We start from the raw sequence: 16878 nt of genomic DNA on the forward strand, positions 1-16878 counted from the left end.
GTGTTTGGGTGGAGTATGATAACGATAGACTGGTCGATACTAGATAGTATGTAGAGTTCTGATAACTTCAGGATTGTGGGGTCTGTGTAGTATTTATAGGCTGAATTATATCCACGTGAGTATGCAGGACCGTGACATGGATCAATAGATGAAGTTGAATCTGAAAGTTCGAAGCAAGAAATATAAATGCGGAGTCGGGATCGGCAACCCCACTTAGCGTGGCATGTTGTCAGCCTATTGATCTGATATGATATTTCACTTGAAGTTGAGACTAAACCGTTGTTGTCAGTTACATCAGTAGCATACAGTATTAAGTTATAACTGATCTTGATTTACGTGGGAGCACAGATAAAATTAATCACCAGATCCACTCTGGGCATTATGAGATTGCGTTGCGCCCGGAAGATACACGATGGCGGTTTATGAACCATGTCGGACCAAGATATTCAAAGAAACAAAATAATAAAATCGCAGACCAATACTCGCTCGAAAAGCGCTCATCCATGCAAGCTCATGCTCGGAAAAATAGAAACAGAAACAAAAATGAGGAATGAGGAGTGGAAATGCAAAGACATCCAATCCATCCCGATGACGGGACCCCAATGAAGATATTAATAACAAATGGTGAAATAAACCGCATGCTCATCTAAGATCCGACTTTTGTTGTGAAAAAAGATCTTGAGAAGCTAGTCATAGCTGATTAGAGAAGACCGGAAAGTACAGCCTCGGTAGCTAGAGTAAGATTGTTAGTAAAATGTAATAAGCTAATACGCAGAGGGGAGAAAAAACATACCAGAACTAATGTACGGTCGCTTCGGATCGAGATTAACCCCAAAGCGTCGCTCAAGCTCTTGCTTGATACTCTTCTTGGTCACGGTCATCAGATCGGCTGTTCGTAGAATCTCACGAATCTCAGTTAGAAGAACATCGTCACTTGGTAGATGACTCAAGTCCTCCATGCCAATATCCATGTCTATATGACGACTGAGCATTTCCGACGGTGCGACAGAAAGACGCGAACCTGTTCCAAGCAGAGGCAAATCAAGCTGGGAAGCAGGTCGGGAACCAGAAAAGCCATACTCAGAATGAGGTGTGTGGAAAGCGTGCGATTTAGTACCATATGAGATACCCGAGATCTCGGAGTGATCATCACGAGAAGTCTGGGCCTCCCAGAGCTCGACCTGGTAATCTTCCCAGCGCTTCTTGGGGATGGAATCTGGGTCAAATTTACCCTCATCGGAGATAACAACCTTGAGGCCCTTCTCTCCCGTGATAACACGAGTGTTACCCCAACTGAAATCATCCATATTCCAGAATGAATACAGCGGCAAAGCAAGGGAAAAGACGGGAATAGCCATAAGGTAGATAAACATCCAGCCAATCATCTCCCATTTGCGGCGCAGGATAAAGACGAGTGCTTGTAGACCGTAGATCACACCAAGGAGAACGAATGAAATCCACGGAAGAGACGATGTATCCTCGACCAGCCAGACGATCAGATAAATAATGTAGGCGAGGGTGACGGGTTGGATAATGGTACTGAGCAGATCAATGAAGACGATGAAACGCATACTGAAACAGCAGAAACCACATAGCTGCTGCAGGGGAATCAGCTCAACCAGATTGTGTACGGTTGAATTGATCCATCGACGACGCTGAGATAAGAAGACAGCAAAGCTCTCAGGGGCCACTGTGAAGGCATGAGCACGGAAGATGTACTTGGTCTTGAACTTCGGGTGGTGCTTGAGAAGCAACGTGGTCAGATATCGGTCCTCACCCAGATGGAGCAGGTTTTTCATATGAAGAGTGTCCACACGGATCTCCGAATAGTTTTCGATAACTTCCTTGCTGACGAACAGGGGTTTGCCAGTTTCGGATGAACGGACGCGATACATGGTGAAACAACCAGGTAAACAAGTGACTGACCCAAACAGACTTTCAAATGCTTTGGTCAGATTGTGAGAGATGTAGTACTCGTAAACTTGGATCATGGTCACCATAGAAGTTTTGGCATTGGATAGAGAAGTCTCTCCACATACACCGATAAGTCTTGTATCAGATAAGAACGATGAAACAAAGCGTGTGGCAGCATCTGGTGCTACCATGGTATCAGCATCGACTTGAAGAATGAACTCGTAGAACGTTGGATTGACACCGATAATGTTTCGGACCTGGTGATGCATTTCAAGTTCCATAGGACTCATGGGCAGGTTGTAATGGATACGGTTCAGGAATCGCATAACGATCATTTGAGAATCACGCTTGCCACGGTTACCGGGACGAGAAACCTCAGAAGGCTTGCCGACCTTGACCACAACCAAGTATGGAACAATGTGACCCATGACTTCGTAAAGCCCAGAATACACTTTACCCATATTGTGCTGTTTCATGCCCTCGCCAAGAGACTCAAAACTAAGAGGCTCTGGATCCATATTTTCAGGGACACCCAAAATGTCTAGCACAATTCGAGGAGTAGGCCGATCGTTGCCTTGACCGATAATCATACCATCACAGATAATCAGCAAGAGTTTGCGCTTGTCATCGTACTTCATACGAGCCATAGAGTCGATAGCTCGACGGAGAGAGTCTTCATCCTCCGTGTAGGCCGGGACTTGACAAATTATAAACTTGTCGAGATTCTCTGGCAGATTCTTCTTGCCAAACTGCAAGGCAGCCATGAACTTGAAGACGACAACCAAGCAGATCAAGACGGAGATCGAAAGAATAAAGTATTGTGCGAACTGACACTTGGGCGAGTTTCGAGTATCGACGTGCCCAACGAAGAACAGATTGTCCATGCACAACTGCATCCGGTTTCGCATGGCAGTATCAAAGGGTAGATCATTCCAGTATTTGGTGACGTCTTTACCGGACTTTTCCTGGAATAGGCTCGTGATCAAAGAGCTCATGAAGTCGGTATTGATGTTGCTGGTGGAGGAGTTCTTTCCCGCGGGGAAGCGAGGGATTCGAGGACCAGCCATGTAATAGGTCATATCATAGACTTTGCCATTGATACTTGCTATCATCTTATCGTCATTGTCCGCCAGGTCCTTCATGTATGCAGAAGTGTACCCAACGTAGCCTTTCTTGTAGCTCGCTCGCAGCATGATCATCTGCTCGTAATACCAATCTGGACGATAGTCACCGGTAATCCAATAACGGAAGTCATGATACTTGGCGTTTGCATCTGTGCCAGTCGTCGTGGATGACGAGGTAGAGCTGGTGTTCAAGTTTGATCGATAATCCAATGGCACACTTGGGTCCACACTCCCGTCCACACCTTGACACAAAGCCGACACTTGAATTGGGAAAAGGTCGGATGCATCAGTGCCAGCATAGGTCTTGAGAGACTTCTGCGGAACAATGCTGGGATAGTGGGAGGGCATGAAGTTGCCCAAATTAAATACAACGCCAGAAATGGCAACGAAGGAGCTTTCCTTTTTCTTGCCGTTGTGTGTAGCGAGTTCACCCTGGGAATAGACATGTTGCGTGGGACAAATCAAACCCGGGAAACCAACGATCATGAAGACAGCACAACCGCAGGCGAACCAAATGATGAGGTTGATGGCCAGTTTCTCTCGCCAAGCAATACGCACGTCTTTGCGCTTCATGCGACCGACCCATTTAATAATGAAATCGGGAATGTAAAATGTAAGCAGATAGACCAGAGCCATCCAGCGCTTGCGAGCTCCTGACACAGGCACCTCATCCACCTCTTCCAAATTCTTCTCGTTGCCCTTTTCCAACATCTGCTCTCGTGTTTCGAAGTTCCGGAACATATCACCAGAGTTGAATGCTGAACCTCCTGCCTCGGAGCGGCCATCCAGCTCACGGCTACCAAAATAACCCTGCTTTGCTTCGTCGCCGTAGATGTATGCACCAGGAGACTGGTCTGTCGGATGAAGCAGGCGGACTTTGGCGTCTGGATTGCCGCCTGCCGCGTTGAAATTCGCATCTCCATCGTCAACGCCGATACCCCTGTATGAAGGCACCACACGCTCACCGATCCTAGCAAGATCTGCCCAGCATCGCTCGCTCAAGAAAATACCGGTGCTACCCACACGGGCTTCGTTGCCGGGCCATCGTCGCTCATCCAAGACGACCTCGGCTTTTTCACGATCACTCCCCACGACCACATTGCCGATCTCAGCCAACCCCAGGAATTCAGCAAATGGAAGGAAAACGCTAAAATCGGCGTTGCGCAACCGTTGACTGATCTCTGCAATACCAAAAGTTTGGACTTGCATGCGAACGCACTTGCTATCGAATTGATTGGCAATACGACGGTCGTTCGGCTTGAGACAAATCACGAAGTAAGGATTCACGTTTGCCGAACTTAAACACTTGTTGATCACCTCTAGTCCGGAGAGGAACTGACCGGCTGCACCTTGCTCTGGACCGGTCATAGACCCGCCCTTGCGGTTACCCGCATTGCGCTTAGAAGTCGTGCCCTGACTGTCAGTATCAGCTGGGTCCTCGCCTTCTCCGCCAAATACATCAGGGGTTGCTTCATTCACAGCTGCAAGACGAGAATGCCGATTAACCTTGCGTCTAGCCATACTCGGCATTCGAATAGGCTTGGAGGATACTTGTGCTTGCATGATGGTGGCTTTCTCTTGAGGGTGCGAAATAGTCTGTAGTGCTTCTTGACCAAACAGCTCGCGTACAAAGTCACTTCGAGTAGATTTCATCAGATTCATGAGATCACCGGAGATCACCTCTCCGTTCTCTTCGAGCAGACCAGTGATAGAATAATCGACCTCGCCGGCATAATGTTTGACGGTGAACGCACTTCGGGTTTGGGAAATGTAAGCGCCAGCCCCAGAGCTGGAGCCACCGACAGAAATGGCCGGGTTCTTGTTCTCGAAACGCTTGCGAACGCTCTCCAGGAACTGATTCTCTGATCGACCGCGGCGAGTCTGATCATCCAGAATACTTAACAAACCGTTGCCCTGCTTCAGGAGACCCTTGACGGCATCAGTGTTATCAAAGTAGCTGGTGGCAGCGACTGAAATCTCCTCTCGGTCCAGTACATCGGCCTTTCGGTCGAAGAAGGACTGAAGACAAAAGTTGTACAGCGATTCAGTGGCTGCATTGTTGAGGAGTTGATCCAAAGTAGAGCCAGTAGCGGAGGACTGAGCAAAACCAGGGAAATCGACAATCGAGATCGTGTTGGCCACGCTATCCTCTGCCGCACAGATCTTTTGATTTACAGTCTCAATCACATAGGTGACCAGCAGAGAGTAAATAGTGCGGGCCAAAGCATCGGCATTCTGTCGAGCACCCTTTGGATCCAACATGACTGTAACTCGCTCCCGTTGGATAGTCTTGGTCTTGTAACCCAGACTGTTCTCCAATGCCTCCACGCTGAGACCAAGGAATGCGGCGACATTGGCGAGAACATCCTTATTCTTGACCACGGTGACAGTCTCACCACCTTCGTGGGAGTAGCCACCGCTCTCTTCGGCATAGGTAGTTGTTGACTGACCCGACACAAAATCGAGTTGTCCGATGTGAAGAATACTTGCAAGAGTCTGGCAAATCTCCGCGATTTCACCACGCGAAAACTCTAGCTTGCGAAGAGCGGTCTTGAAATGCTGAAATCCTTCGCCATCGTTGACTCCCACCTTCAATTGGGTCGGGTGACCCAGATACCGCCATCGCTTGTGGCTCACCGAACCTCCACCGCCAGTAGTAATGTGAATGGAATTATCAAATCCCAGATGCGACTTCTCGGCTCCACTAGTACCCGCTAGAAGATAGTACAGGACATGGAAACTACGTTCACCAGTGGGTACAGAAGCGAGACGGCTCCGTTCCAAGCGGTAGTCGATAATTTTACCACCAATCAAGGTCGGATTCACTGAAGATGAGCCATCGTATTGTAATTCGAGGAACAGACCAGCTTTGGAAGCTGTCGGGGTGGTAACGGACTTAGTTGTAGTCAAGGTGTCGAAAACAAACGCTGCATAAGAGAGTTTCGAGGATAATGGAGTTGAGGAGAAAGATAAGAAGGATGATAGCAGATGCGAACGTAGAGTTGTTTTTCCCGAGCCACTTTCACCTCTAGATCCATGGATTAGCACATGTGCGTCCTCTCGAGACCATGGAACCACTTACAAAAACACCACTGCTTGGTTCTCCGCCCGGGCTCCTAAGCGCGTGAACGCACGACGGGCGAGGTCCTCGGCTTCCCCCGCAGCACTTCCTTCTTTCTTGCCATCAGGACCCTTTGTAGCCGAGGTGTATGTGTTCAATGCAATTAATGCTTGAGAGGAGAGACGTGCTGTGGGTAAGCCGACATGGAAACTAAGATGCGGCTGATATTAGCACGCGTGGTGACCCTGAACGTTGCAAGGATCTACGTACCGACTGGCCAAGTGCGCTGTCAGATGTGTATCGGATTGGAGATGTGCGGGGAGAGCCGGTAGCGAGGATTGGGCGTGAGCTGGTGTTGCTATGAAATTTCCCGAATTACCTGCCATCTTGGATTGAGGTCCTCTGGACTCTGCGCTGATGGCAAGTGGGAGATAACGAGGGTATCAAAGGCCCCGATCAGGGACCTAACCTGGAAGGCGATTGAAAGTCTCAACTTTGATTGGGAATGAACGTGGAGTGAAGAATGTTGAGAGGAATGAAGTGACCCCTAGCGAGTGATGGGGGTTGTACACATTGACAAGCGATGAGAATCAAATGCGAGAAGAAAAACAATACATGTAGCGCGAGAAAGTAAGAAAAAAAAAGCAGGGATCGACTGTGAGGGTGATCGAAATCCACCTGGGGCACCTGAGAATATGGAGTGTATTGTTTGTTACCATAGGTACGCGGTCACACACTAAGAATAGATTACCAATGCATATCGGGTAAACCCACACTCCACCTGAGACAGTGATGGGTTACATTTATACGAGTGTCCCATATGTTATATATTATACCTAGGTATTTTCCATATGAATAGGTATAAAATTAATATAAGATAGTACTATAATTCAAGTTCTTCTGAACAATGCTTACCATTTAAATGTTCTTTTCTACTATGAATTTCATATCACATATAATGCACTAATAGACCGTATTTCTTTCGATTTCTGCACTAGTGGTCTAGTACTGATAAGCGCCCCACATATATAACAGGGTCCCGTCAACTGGTCCCTGAGAGTCCCTGAGAGTCCCTGACTCGTCACTTTGCATTTTGCATTTGCATTTTCAGGGTCTCAGGGTCTCAGGGACCATGTATTCTATCCACCTGTGAACTCCTTGCGTGTTGGCCTGATACTGTGCATCTAGACCATAATTTATATAAATACTAAACTTTGACAATGCGATCTATCACTCTTTCCTAATTGACTAAAAAAATATTACTAATACGGCACACTGACTCAATATGACCTCGGGATGTGGATCGAGTGAAACTAGGGGGGTTCGTGGCGGAACCGTAAAGGCAAAAACCTTGGGTGGCAAGGTGAAGTGTGAGACATGCCAAATATAGACGTAACAAAGCTAGGTAACAAAGCGCTGTAATACCTTGAATATTCAGATCTTTCACAACGTAACATTAGAACTTTTGGGAATAATAAAAACAGATTATAGGAGAACAGATTATAGGAGACCTGATCATACCCAGGGTTTTGTATTATATACCGTAACAGTCTTAATATATATCGGGTATTGGGGCGGGGAGAAACAACAATGATCCACATAAAGATGATTGCTGACAGATTCTCAATGTTTTCAATGTTTTCAATGTTGTGTTAAATACTGGATGCCGTGTGATCTTTATTTATATCATTACAGAATTATTTCATCTTTACTACACAGTAAGAATATTACCTAGGTGACCTACCTACTATAGAGAATATTCTTAAAGTTCCAAGGTTAATCAGACCATCACATATTTGAATATTGATATACAATTTTATTATAACATTTGAATATTCCCATTATACGGAGCACATATACACAAAAGCTTGTCGGCGGATCAGCAACGCGGGATCGGCAGGATTATTTTCAATGGACAGGACTAAAATCAGGACTAAAATCTGTAAATCTGTAAAGTAAATAAATCGGAATGACCTTTTTTTCATCGTTTTCACTAGTAACCGGTATTTTACCTCTAAAATGTGGCCAGGTGTTCCAGCTATCCACATGGGTCAAAGTAGTGGTATTCAGCTTGTATGGAATATCGTACACAATACACAGTGGAGGTGGACCCTTCTCCCCACGCCCATCACCTTCCCTTATCTCACTCTTTTTTTTTCTCATTCCTTTTGCTCCAGCAGTGACTGGCTTCTTTCTCCTGATCTTCTTGCAATCTCTTTCTCTCAATTCATCACCGTCTCACCCAACCCCCTCCAAACTCCCCCCCTCTCCTGTCGCTCGCTTGTTTCCCCGGAGTATACAGCCACGGAAGTTCACATTGTTGACGCGACAACTCTATCCCTCTCCCAAATCAAACTTACCGTCACATAAGAACTCTCCTAGATTGAACCTCGGATGCTGCAGTGAGGAGTTCCCCTCATTTATCAATTCGGGACGGTTGTTACACCTCGAGCGTTCGCTATGTCGAACCGCTACTCCGTCTTCTCTACCCACTCTGCTGGGATCTCCGCTGGGCCTCGGCCGTCCTCACAACATACGGGCCAGGTCTCCACCACAACCTTACTCAATGCTCTACACTCCTTCTACAACGCTGGTCAACCTTACCAGCTAGATGCTAGTACTAGCTTGGTTGTCAATACGTGGGTGACGGCCGCGACCATTCTTCCAGATGGCCGAAATGGCGCAGCTATTGATCGAGATCTGGCAATTCGAGCCTGGGAGCATGCTCGCCGTCGAGCTGAGGATGGCTGCATCCTTCTTTGGTACGTTCATGGCGACAAAACAAAAACCCAACAATTATCAATATTTGAATCTTGAATATGGCCCATTTTCTGACACTATAATAGCTCACTCCATCAATCCACTCCATCTTTGCTGGAGCCCTTCCTCACCGCGATGCCGCTGACCACCCCAGAGCTCGGCTTTACAGCACTCGCTGCACTGAGACCGTTCCTTGCAGCTGTCACTTCATTCAACCCATCCTATTCTTTACATTCGGCCCTGTCTGCCTCTTACACATTAACCCTTCAAGGTACTGTCGTGGGATTTTCCCTGGCACTCTCATCCTCCGGAATCAATGTGCCAAAGGGTCTATTGGAGATCCCGACAGAGAAGGGATATCGTGCATTTGATGTCTTCTACTATCTGCTCACATCCGCATCTACTCCCGCCGAACGTGAATTTTTGGACTTGAAAGAGCCCGCTTCATATACTCTATTGAATCGATCGGGAACATACTCGCCCCCGTCCTATCTTCCGACCGCAGATGATACAGCCGCCGCCGAAGACCTTCGAGCCAATTTGAGGACTATTGGCATTAAAGGTGCTGTTCAACGTAATCTACTTTCTGTTCTCGCGGGTCTGCTTAAGCTTGGCAATGCTATTGGCTTCATGGTGGACCAAGAGGAGCTGGAAGAGGTCTGTGAGGATGTCGGTGGTCTCCTGGGATTGGATCCAGAGGTTCTCTTGCATCGATGCTCTACCGACGAACGTGAGATCCTTGTCGCTGGCATCTACGAAGCTCTTGTGGATTGGGTCATTTTGAAAGCAAATGAAGCTATTGCTGTCGATATCCAGAATGCCCTGGAGAATGACTCGAGTGTCGGCGGAACTGGTGCCCCTCAATGGACCAACGAAGATACCGTCAGTTTGACTGTGATTGATGTTCCCCGCCCGGCTCTCGGAAAGGCGGTCGCGATGAGAGGCGTCTTTGATGACGATCTTGGAATCAATGCTGAGATGAAAGATGATGGAATCGCCATACCGTCTCTTGGCCAATCTGTCATCAATGAAATGAAGGCTGCTGTGTCCCAAGTGGAGGCAGATCTCGGAATCGCGGGCACCGCCCTCCGCGAACGAGAACACGATTTTGATCGACGACAAGGCGTATTGGAGAAGGTCGGCGAGGAGTTTGAATCGGATGCTTTTTTACGTCAGCTCCTTTTCCCTGTTGACGGAGAGGGCATTTCTGTAGGGAAACGGGGACGTTTTGATCTCGCGACTACTCTTTTGAGCAGCCGTGTTTGGTATCATCTCTCCATCCACCCTACAGATGAACTACCGGAGAAGCTCAATAGCTCAGCCCCAGCTTGGTCAGCGGGCTCAGTGTCACGACAGCTGCGAGATTGGCGACTTCCCGAGTGGGCTAATCGCCGCTTGAAGCAGCTTGATTTCACCGCTGATTTTGACGTGGAAGAGTTTGTCGGTCGCTATTCTCGACTGGGTTGTCCTGAAGGCCAGGATGGTGTGGAAAGCTGGATCCTTGAACGGGGATGGAGCAACGGGGATGCTGCTGTCGGCCACCAGCGAATCTGGATGCGAGAAGGGGCGTGGTGGGAAGCTGAAAGTATGCTTGATCTCAAGCCAGACGAGAACCCATCGAATCCATTTGGATATGGCGCTGCTTTGTACGAACCCGGAATCACCCCAGATGGGCACGTCGTGGGCGAATCGACCAACCTGCTAGGAAGCCAACCAGATCTCCTTATGAACCAATCCGCCATGATTGCTCCAAGTGTCATGGGAGGTGCTAAGTCGGTTGCCCCCAGCATGCCTTATACTCAAGCTCTCTCCCCTGGTGACTATGGTCTTGGTCACAAGGGTGACGACAACAAGGGAGATATTGCCTACTATGATGACTTTGGTCGGTACATTGGCGATCTAGACCCAGAGTTTGGAGACCCCAAACACATCGAGAAGAAGGATATCACAATGAGCCGTCGACTATGGACGGGTTTTGTATGGGCAATGACTTTCTGGATCCCATCCCCCCTCCTCCGCCACGTTGGACGTATGAAGCGTCCAGATGTTCGCATGGCGTGGCGAGAGAAGCTTGTACTGGTCATGCTCATTCTGCTTTTCAATGCTGTTGTCTGTTTCTACATTATGGCTTTCGGCGACCTTCTCTGTCCCAACAAGGGCAAAGTGTGGGACAACAAAGAGGTGAGCTGGCACACTGGAGACGACAATTTCTACGTCAGTATTCATGGTCGAGTCTATGATATCAGCAAATTTTGGCGATTGCAACACAGTGATGATGGCACGGATACGACTTCTACCAATATGGAGCCCTTTGCAGGGTTGAACCTCGATGCTTATTTTCCTCCACCTCTCACCCAGTTCTGCAATCCCTTTGTTACCGACCAGTCGGTCAAAATGATGAACAATGACACTTCAGCCATTCTCTACTCGGATGCTGAGCATGACTGCGGACCTCTGAACTATCCCTCGAATACCACAAAACTTCACGAGATCACTTGGTATGGAGATACTTTCTTGCCCAAGATTGCAGATTACTACAAGGGCGAGCTGGTCTGGTCCAAGTCCACTATTGAGAAGCAAGCCAACGATTATTCACGCTACTGGGTTATTGTCAACTCCAAGATTTACGATCTGACAAATTACTTCTACACCCTCGATTACTACTCCACTGAGAGTTCTTACGAGTTCCTACCGAGTGCCGTCACCACTCTTTTCAAGGACTATCCCGGAACAGACGTCTCAGATAAATGGCTGGACACTAAAGAATGGCAAGAGGCTACAAGATGTCTCGATTACGTCTTTTATGAGGGCAAGGTCGATTTCCGAGGTGATGCTCGATGCACAGTCAACAATTGGCTCCTCCTCTCATTCACTGTTCTCATTTGCTCTGTGGTCCTGATCAAGTTCTTGGCTGCGCTACAGCTAGGTTCCAAGCGACGACCAGCCCCCCCAAGACAAGTTTGTGATCTGTCTAGTCCCTGCTTATACCGAAGGCGAGGACTCGCTGCGGAAAGGGTTGGACTCGTTAACTGCTCTGCAGTATGACAATAAACGGAAACTCATTTTTGTCATCTGTGATGGTATGATCGTGGGTGGTGGTAATGACCGACCTACGCCCAAGATCGTTTTGGATATTCTGGGTGTGGATCCTAAGCTGGACCCTCCAGCCCTGCCGTTCAGATCGGTTGGCCAAGGTAGTGACCAGTTGAATTATGCCAAGGTTTACTCCGGTCTCTACGAGTACGAAGGAAATGTCGTGCCCTATGTTGTTGTCGTCAAGGTTGGCAAAGAATCGGAACAGACCAAGGCCAAACCAGGTAATCGAGGAAAACGAGATACACAAGTCCTGCTCATGCACTTCTTGAACCGCGTGCACCATCGAGCTCCAATGTCCCCAATGGAGCTTGAGATCTTTCACCAAATTAACAATGTCATTGGTGTGGATCCAGAACTGTACGAGTACTGCTTCATGGTCGATGCCGACACAAGTGTCAAAGAAGATTCTCTCAACCGTCTGGTCGCGGCTTGTGCGGCAGATGCAAAGATTGCCGGTATCTGTGGTGAGACAAGTCTCCAGAACCAAGAGCGCAGTTGGTGGACAATGATTCAAGTCTACGAATACTACATTTCGCATCATCTCTCCAAGGCCTTTGAGTCCTTGTTCGGCAGTGTGACATGTCTCCCAGGATGGTAAGTCAATCATTTCATCAAATCCGAAGCCAATTTATCTAACAAGTCTTTGAATTAGTTTCACCATGTATCGCCTTCGAACCGCGGACAAGGGTCGACCCCTGATTATCTCCGACAAGGTTATCAAAGAATACGCCGACATCGATATCGATACGCTTCACAAGAAGAACCTGCTATCACTGGGCGAAGATCGATTCTTGACGACTCTCATGACCAAACACTTCCCAACCATGCGATACAAATTCCTTCCTGATGCATACGCGAGTACGGCTGCACCGGAAACTTGGGGAGTGCTCGTCTCTCAGCGGCGTCGCTGGATTAACTCCACAATCCACAACCTGGTTGAACTGGCTGCTCTCAAGGACCTCTGTGGTTTCTGCTGTTTCAGTATGCGTTTTGTCGTTCTGGTAGATCTCCTAGGAACCATCATTCTTCCTGCTACCTGCGTCTACCTCGGATACCTGGTGTATCTCATCGCCAGTGGCAGTGGTCCTTTCCCCTTGATCTCTATCATCATGTTGGCTGGTATTTATGGTCTCCAGATGATCATTTTTATCATCAAACGTCAGTGGCAGCACATCGGATGGATGATCATCTATCTTCTTGCTTTCCCCATCTACAGTTTCGTTTTACCACTGTATTCTTTCTGGAAACAGGATGACTTTACATGGGGTAGTACCCGTGTCGTTCTCGGAGAGAAGGGCTCTAAGCGTGTGATTGCCGTGGAGGATGAGACCTTTGACCCTCGCAGCATCCCGTTACAGCGATGGGATGACTATGCAATGGCAAACAACCTTCCTGGTCGGCGTGGAGAGCCCGGAAGCGAAAAGGTCTACGCCACTGGCCAGTATGTGGATGACATGGAGATGGACGAGATGCACTCACAGTACTCCTCAGTCAAGCCTGCTTCAACCATCCTCACCGGTTTCCCAGGACATGGCCGCCACGCGAGTCCCTATATGCCACCTCAGTCACCAGGTCCGATGATTGGTGGTAACGTCCCTGGAAATCGCAATTCGCACATGTCCAACCTCTCTCGGTACACCGATTATCCCCAGCTAGGAGCTCATCCTGCTGCTGCCTCTCGTCACATGTCTATGGGCAGTCTTAGCGGTTACCAGGATAGTCCTGGTCATGCTACTCGCCACAGCATTAGTTTCATGAAGAGCACTGATAACCTCATTCGTGCTCGTAGCCCGGGCCAACTTCCTTCCCGGCCGGCCAGCACTGCCTTCGATTTCCGCGGCGTTGCTGGTCCTGATGAGATCTCCATCACTGATGCTATCCGCGCCTGTCTCGCAGAGGTGGATCTTGACACGGTTACCAAAAAGCAGGGTAAGTCTACATGCTCATCATTGCAGTGCATTACCCATCGATTAACTTTTATTTTCTAGTCCGCGTTCTTGTTGAACAACGCCTTCAAACCTCGCTTTCGGGCGACAAGCGTGCATTCTTGGATCGTCAAATCGATCAGGAACTCGCCAACATGTGATTATTCTTTCGCGCATACCTTTAATTCTTTGTAATATGCATCTATCAAGCGCATTTTGACCTTGTTCCTGTCTTCTTTACTTGTTTTGCCTCTGGAAAATTTCGGCATGTCTGGCGTCATGAGTTGGGATAGGCGATAATCATCACTTTTTTTTACTCTCAGTAAAGAAAACATTTAGCGAATTGATATTACAAGCTGGACGAACCTTGTTTAATGATAATATGGAACTTGATTGGAATAACTACTGTAAAGCTGACGTGTTGATTGGAGTAGCGTAGGGTGAATAGAACGTATACACACCAGTACATTCAACTTCAGTAGTAGTAAATACCTTCCATCTATTTGTCGTGGGAAATTGTTACCGCTAACGGTGCAAAAACTGTTTTCCCTGCTCCACGAGCTTCTTCCATCCCTTCGCACCATGCATTTGGACACCTACATGGTGATAGTAGTGGTCCTTTGCGGCATCCATGATAGCCTTGACTCGAGCAACGGGGACCTTTTCCTTCCTGTCATAGGAATAAAGTCCATTGACCTCTTGTTCGATATCACACCTAGAAGTACAATCAGCATATTTCATCTCATACCATCGATCAGGTCTTCATTTTCAACACGTTTGAAGCCTAACCCGGTGTAAACTTCAGGGAAGGAAACTCACAGCTGCGTGTAAACCAATCCACAAGAATGACCACCCTTGACGATACCCATAGTCAATTTCTCGAATCGAACGAGGAAGTCCTCTACATCCGCCGCGGTAGTATAGCCCCAGTCTCGCTCTCCAGCAGCTTTACCATCTTTCGGTGGTGTAATATTCACGCCTCCGAACTCAGTGCAGATCACCGGAGCTCCTGCTTTGTGCTGTGCACCGGAATCGAGAAGTGTATGGCCCGAGAAGCCAGAGTAAATAGGCTTCGTGAACATGTCATGACCACCCTTAGGGCCTAAAATACCACCTTCCATCTTTGAGCATGTGGCTGTAAGCTCGGGGGAATCAGTGTAGTCATGGTAGGTTGTCAGGTCCGTGAGGACATGTTCCCAACCACAGTTGTCATTGATAGGTCTACTTGGATCTATGGATCTGCTTCTATGTTATTTCTTTCTGTGCTGGGATGCGCAATACTCGAACTGAGCAATAGGAGCAAAGGAGAACATACTTGGTCAAGTAGTACAGCGAGCGAATATGATTCCGCTGCTCGATACTCCCCTTAAGATCCGTATATGCCCAGCTCTCATTAACAGGGGTCCATGTTACAATGCATGGATGATTGATATCTCTCCTCACAGCGTCTGCCCACTCAGCATCCATGCGCTCCACGTAATCCACTCCGAATTCATACGCATTCGCCATTTCTCCCCAAACCAACCATCCCAAACGATCGGCCCAATATTGGAAGCGTGCATCCTCGACCTTCTGATGCTTCCGACACCCATTAAAGCCCAAAGCCTTGCCCATCTCAATGTCTGCTTTCAAAGCCTCAGACGAAGGGGGCGTCAATCCGGTCTCAGGCCAGTATCCCTGATCAAGGAAGAGCATCTGGAAATACGGCCGTCCATTCAACCGGAACGTCCCATCTCCAGTTGTCCACGAGAGCGACCGCATACCAGTCGTAGTCTGGATCTCATCAATCAAGACCTGAGACGAATCATAGAGTCTCAGTGTGAGATCATAGAGGATCGGATGTTCAGGTGCCCACAGTGCCACAGCCTGGTCATCAGCTGCATGCCAAATATCCTCGGCCTTTAATGCTGGATCAATCTTCTTCACCTCCAAGATCTGCTCCTTAGACAACCTCACACTAGTCTTGAGCTCTGCCCAGTCCCGACTATCATGCACATCTGCCTGTGTCAAGCTAACCTTCACACCCGCCAAACAAACCTCAACCTCCACATAAGGCTTCTCCGACGCCGCACGTCCCTGAATAGCGATATGCGCACTGATTTCCCCAGACTCGATATCATCAGCCCGTAAAACTGTACCTCCACTTCCATCACAGATCCTCATACGCGGAACGCTTTCCAGCCAAACAGAAAGCCAGATCCCGCTTGTAGGGGTATAGAAGATAGACTCCGGGACTGGGCCCCAGAACTGTTTTCCGCGTGGTTGAGCCAGATCAGTGGGTGAGTCTCGCACACGGATAGTAACTCTAGCTTCGTCTGCATCTGGTAGAAGTGCGTCCGTGATATCGATATCAAAGGGGACATGGCCACCATGATGACCACCAACGTGGGCACCATTTACCCAGACGATACACTCGTAGTCTACTGCTCCGAAACGAAGGAAGAGTCTGTTTCCCTTGTTTATCTCGGCTGATGTGCGGATGTCGGTTATCTGGCGCTCGTACCAGAGGACTTCGTGAGCTTCGTAGAGGTTTATTCCTGATGCTGGGGTTTGGAATGCGTAGGGTACGTTTATGGTTTGTTTCTGGTGGGTGTCATTGGTAGACTTGTCTGGAAGGGGATTTTTTTGCCATTGGGTTCTTAGACCTTTGTCTGCATCGTCGAATAGAAAGGACCAGGGACCATCTAGGGTTTGCCAGTTTGGTGATTTGCGGGTGAAATCTGGACGAGGGTAGGCCATCTTGAAGTGTTTTTTCTCTTGTTTTTTGGAGTTTGATTTGGTTTATGAGAGGATTTATGGGAATTGAGGTAGATGTTTAAGTTTACTGTTACTGAGTTAAGAGTGGAAGTATGAGGGGATGTTGATGTTACGTAGAAACCCCGCGTTGATTGCTACGTCAGCACTAAGATCGCCATGGTCCACTTGAACTGATCAATTATTACTACAAATAGAAGGAATTATGGACTACAAGAACTTATGGTGTCGTCTAAGGTCAAAT

General features: G+C 48.0%; 3 protein-coding genes across 3 annotated transcripts; 1 reads left to right on the forward strand and 2 right to left on the reverse strand.

The window, feature by feature from the left end:
- Positions 1-700: 700 nt before the first annotated feature.
- Positions 701-6485, reverse strand: chsE (chitin synthase class Va; the record flags this gene model as incomplete). The annotated part of the gene is made up of 4 exons (XM_057091901.1): positions 701-732; positions 794-6066; positions 6121-6309; positions 6370-6485. 4 exons carry the CDS (start codon positions 6483-6485, stop codon positions 701-703), a joined length of 5610 nt encoding a protein of 1869 aa, XP_056943075.1.
- A 2074-nt stretch (positions 6486-8559) lies between these two features.
- csmB (putative chitin synthase) lies at positions 8560-14041 on the forward strand (the record flags this gene model as incomplete). The annotated part of the gene is made up of 5 exons (XM_057091902.1): positions 8560-8861; positions 8946-11785; positions 11835-12549; positions 12608-13884; positions 13944-14041. 5 exons carry the CDS (start codon positions 8560-8562, stop codon positions 14039-14041), a joined length of 5232 nt encoding a protein of 1743 aa, XP_056943076.1.
- A 364-nt stretch (positions 14042-14405) lies between these two features.
- On the reverse strand, positions 14406-16619 carry N7483_008476 (glycoside hydrolase family 2 protein; the record flags this gene model as incomplete). The annotated part of the gene is made up of 3 exons (XM_057091903.1): positions 14406-14595; positions 14700-15119; positions 15196-16619. 3 exons carry the CDS (start codon positions 16617-16619, stop codon positions 14406-14408), a joined length of 2034 nt encoding a protein of 677 aa, XP_056943077.1.
- Positions 16620-16878: the final 259 nt, after the last annotated feature.

The sequence above is a fragment of the Penicillium malachiteum genome (genome assembly GCF_028827825.1).
Source record: "Penicillium malachiteum strain IBT 17515 chromosome Unknown utg000004l:1.0-4883003.0:1.0-4884900.0, whole genome shotgun sequence".
Taxonomy (NCBI): domain Eukaryota; kingdom Fungi; phylum Ascomycota; class Eurotiomycetes; order Eurotiales; family Aspergillaceae; genus Penicillium; species Penicillium malachiteum.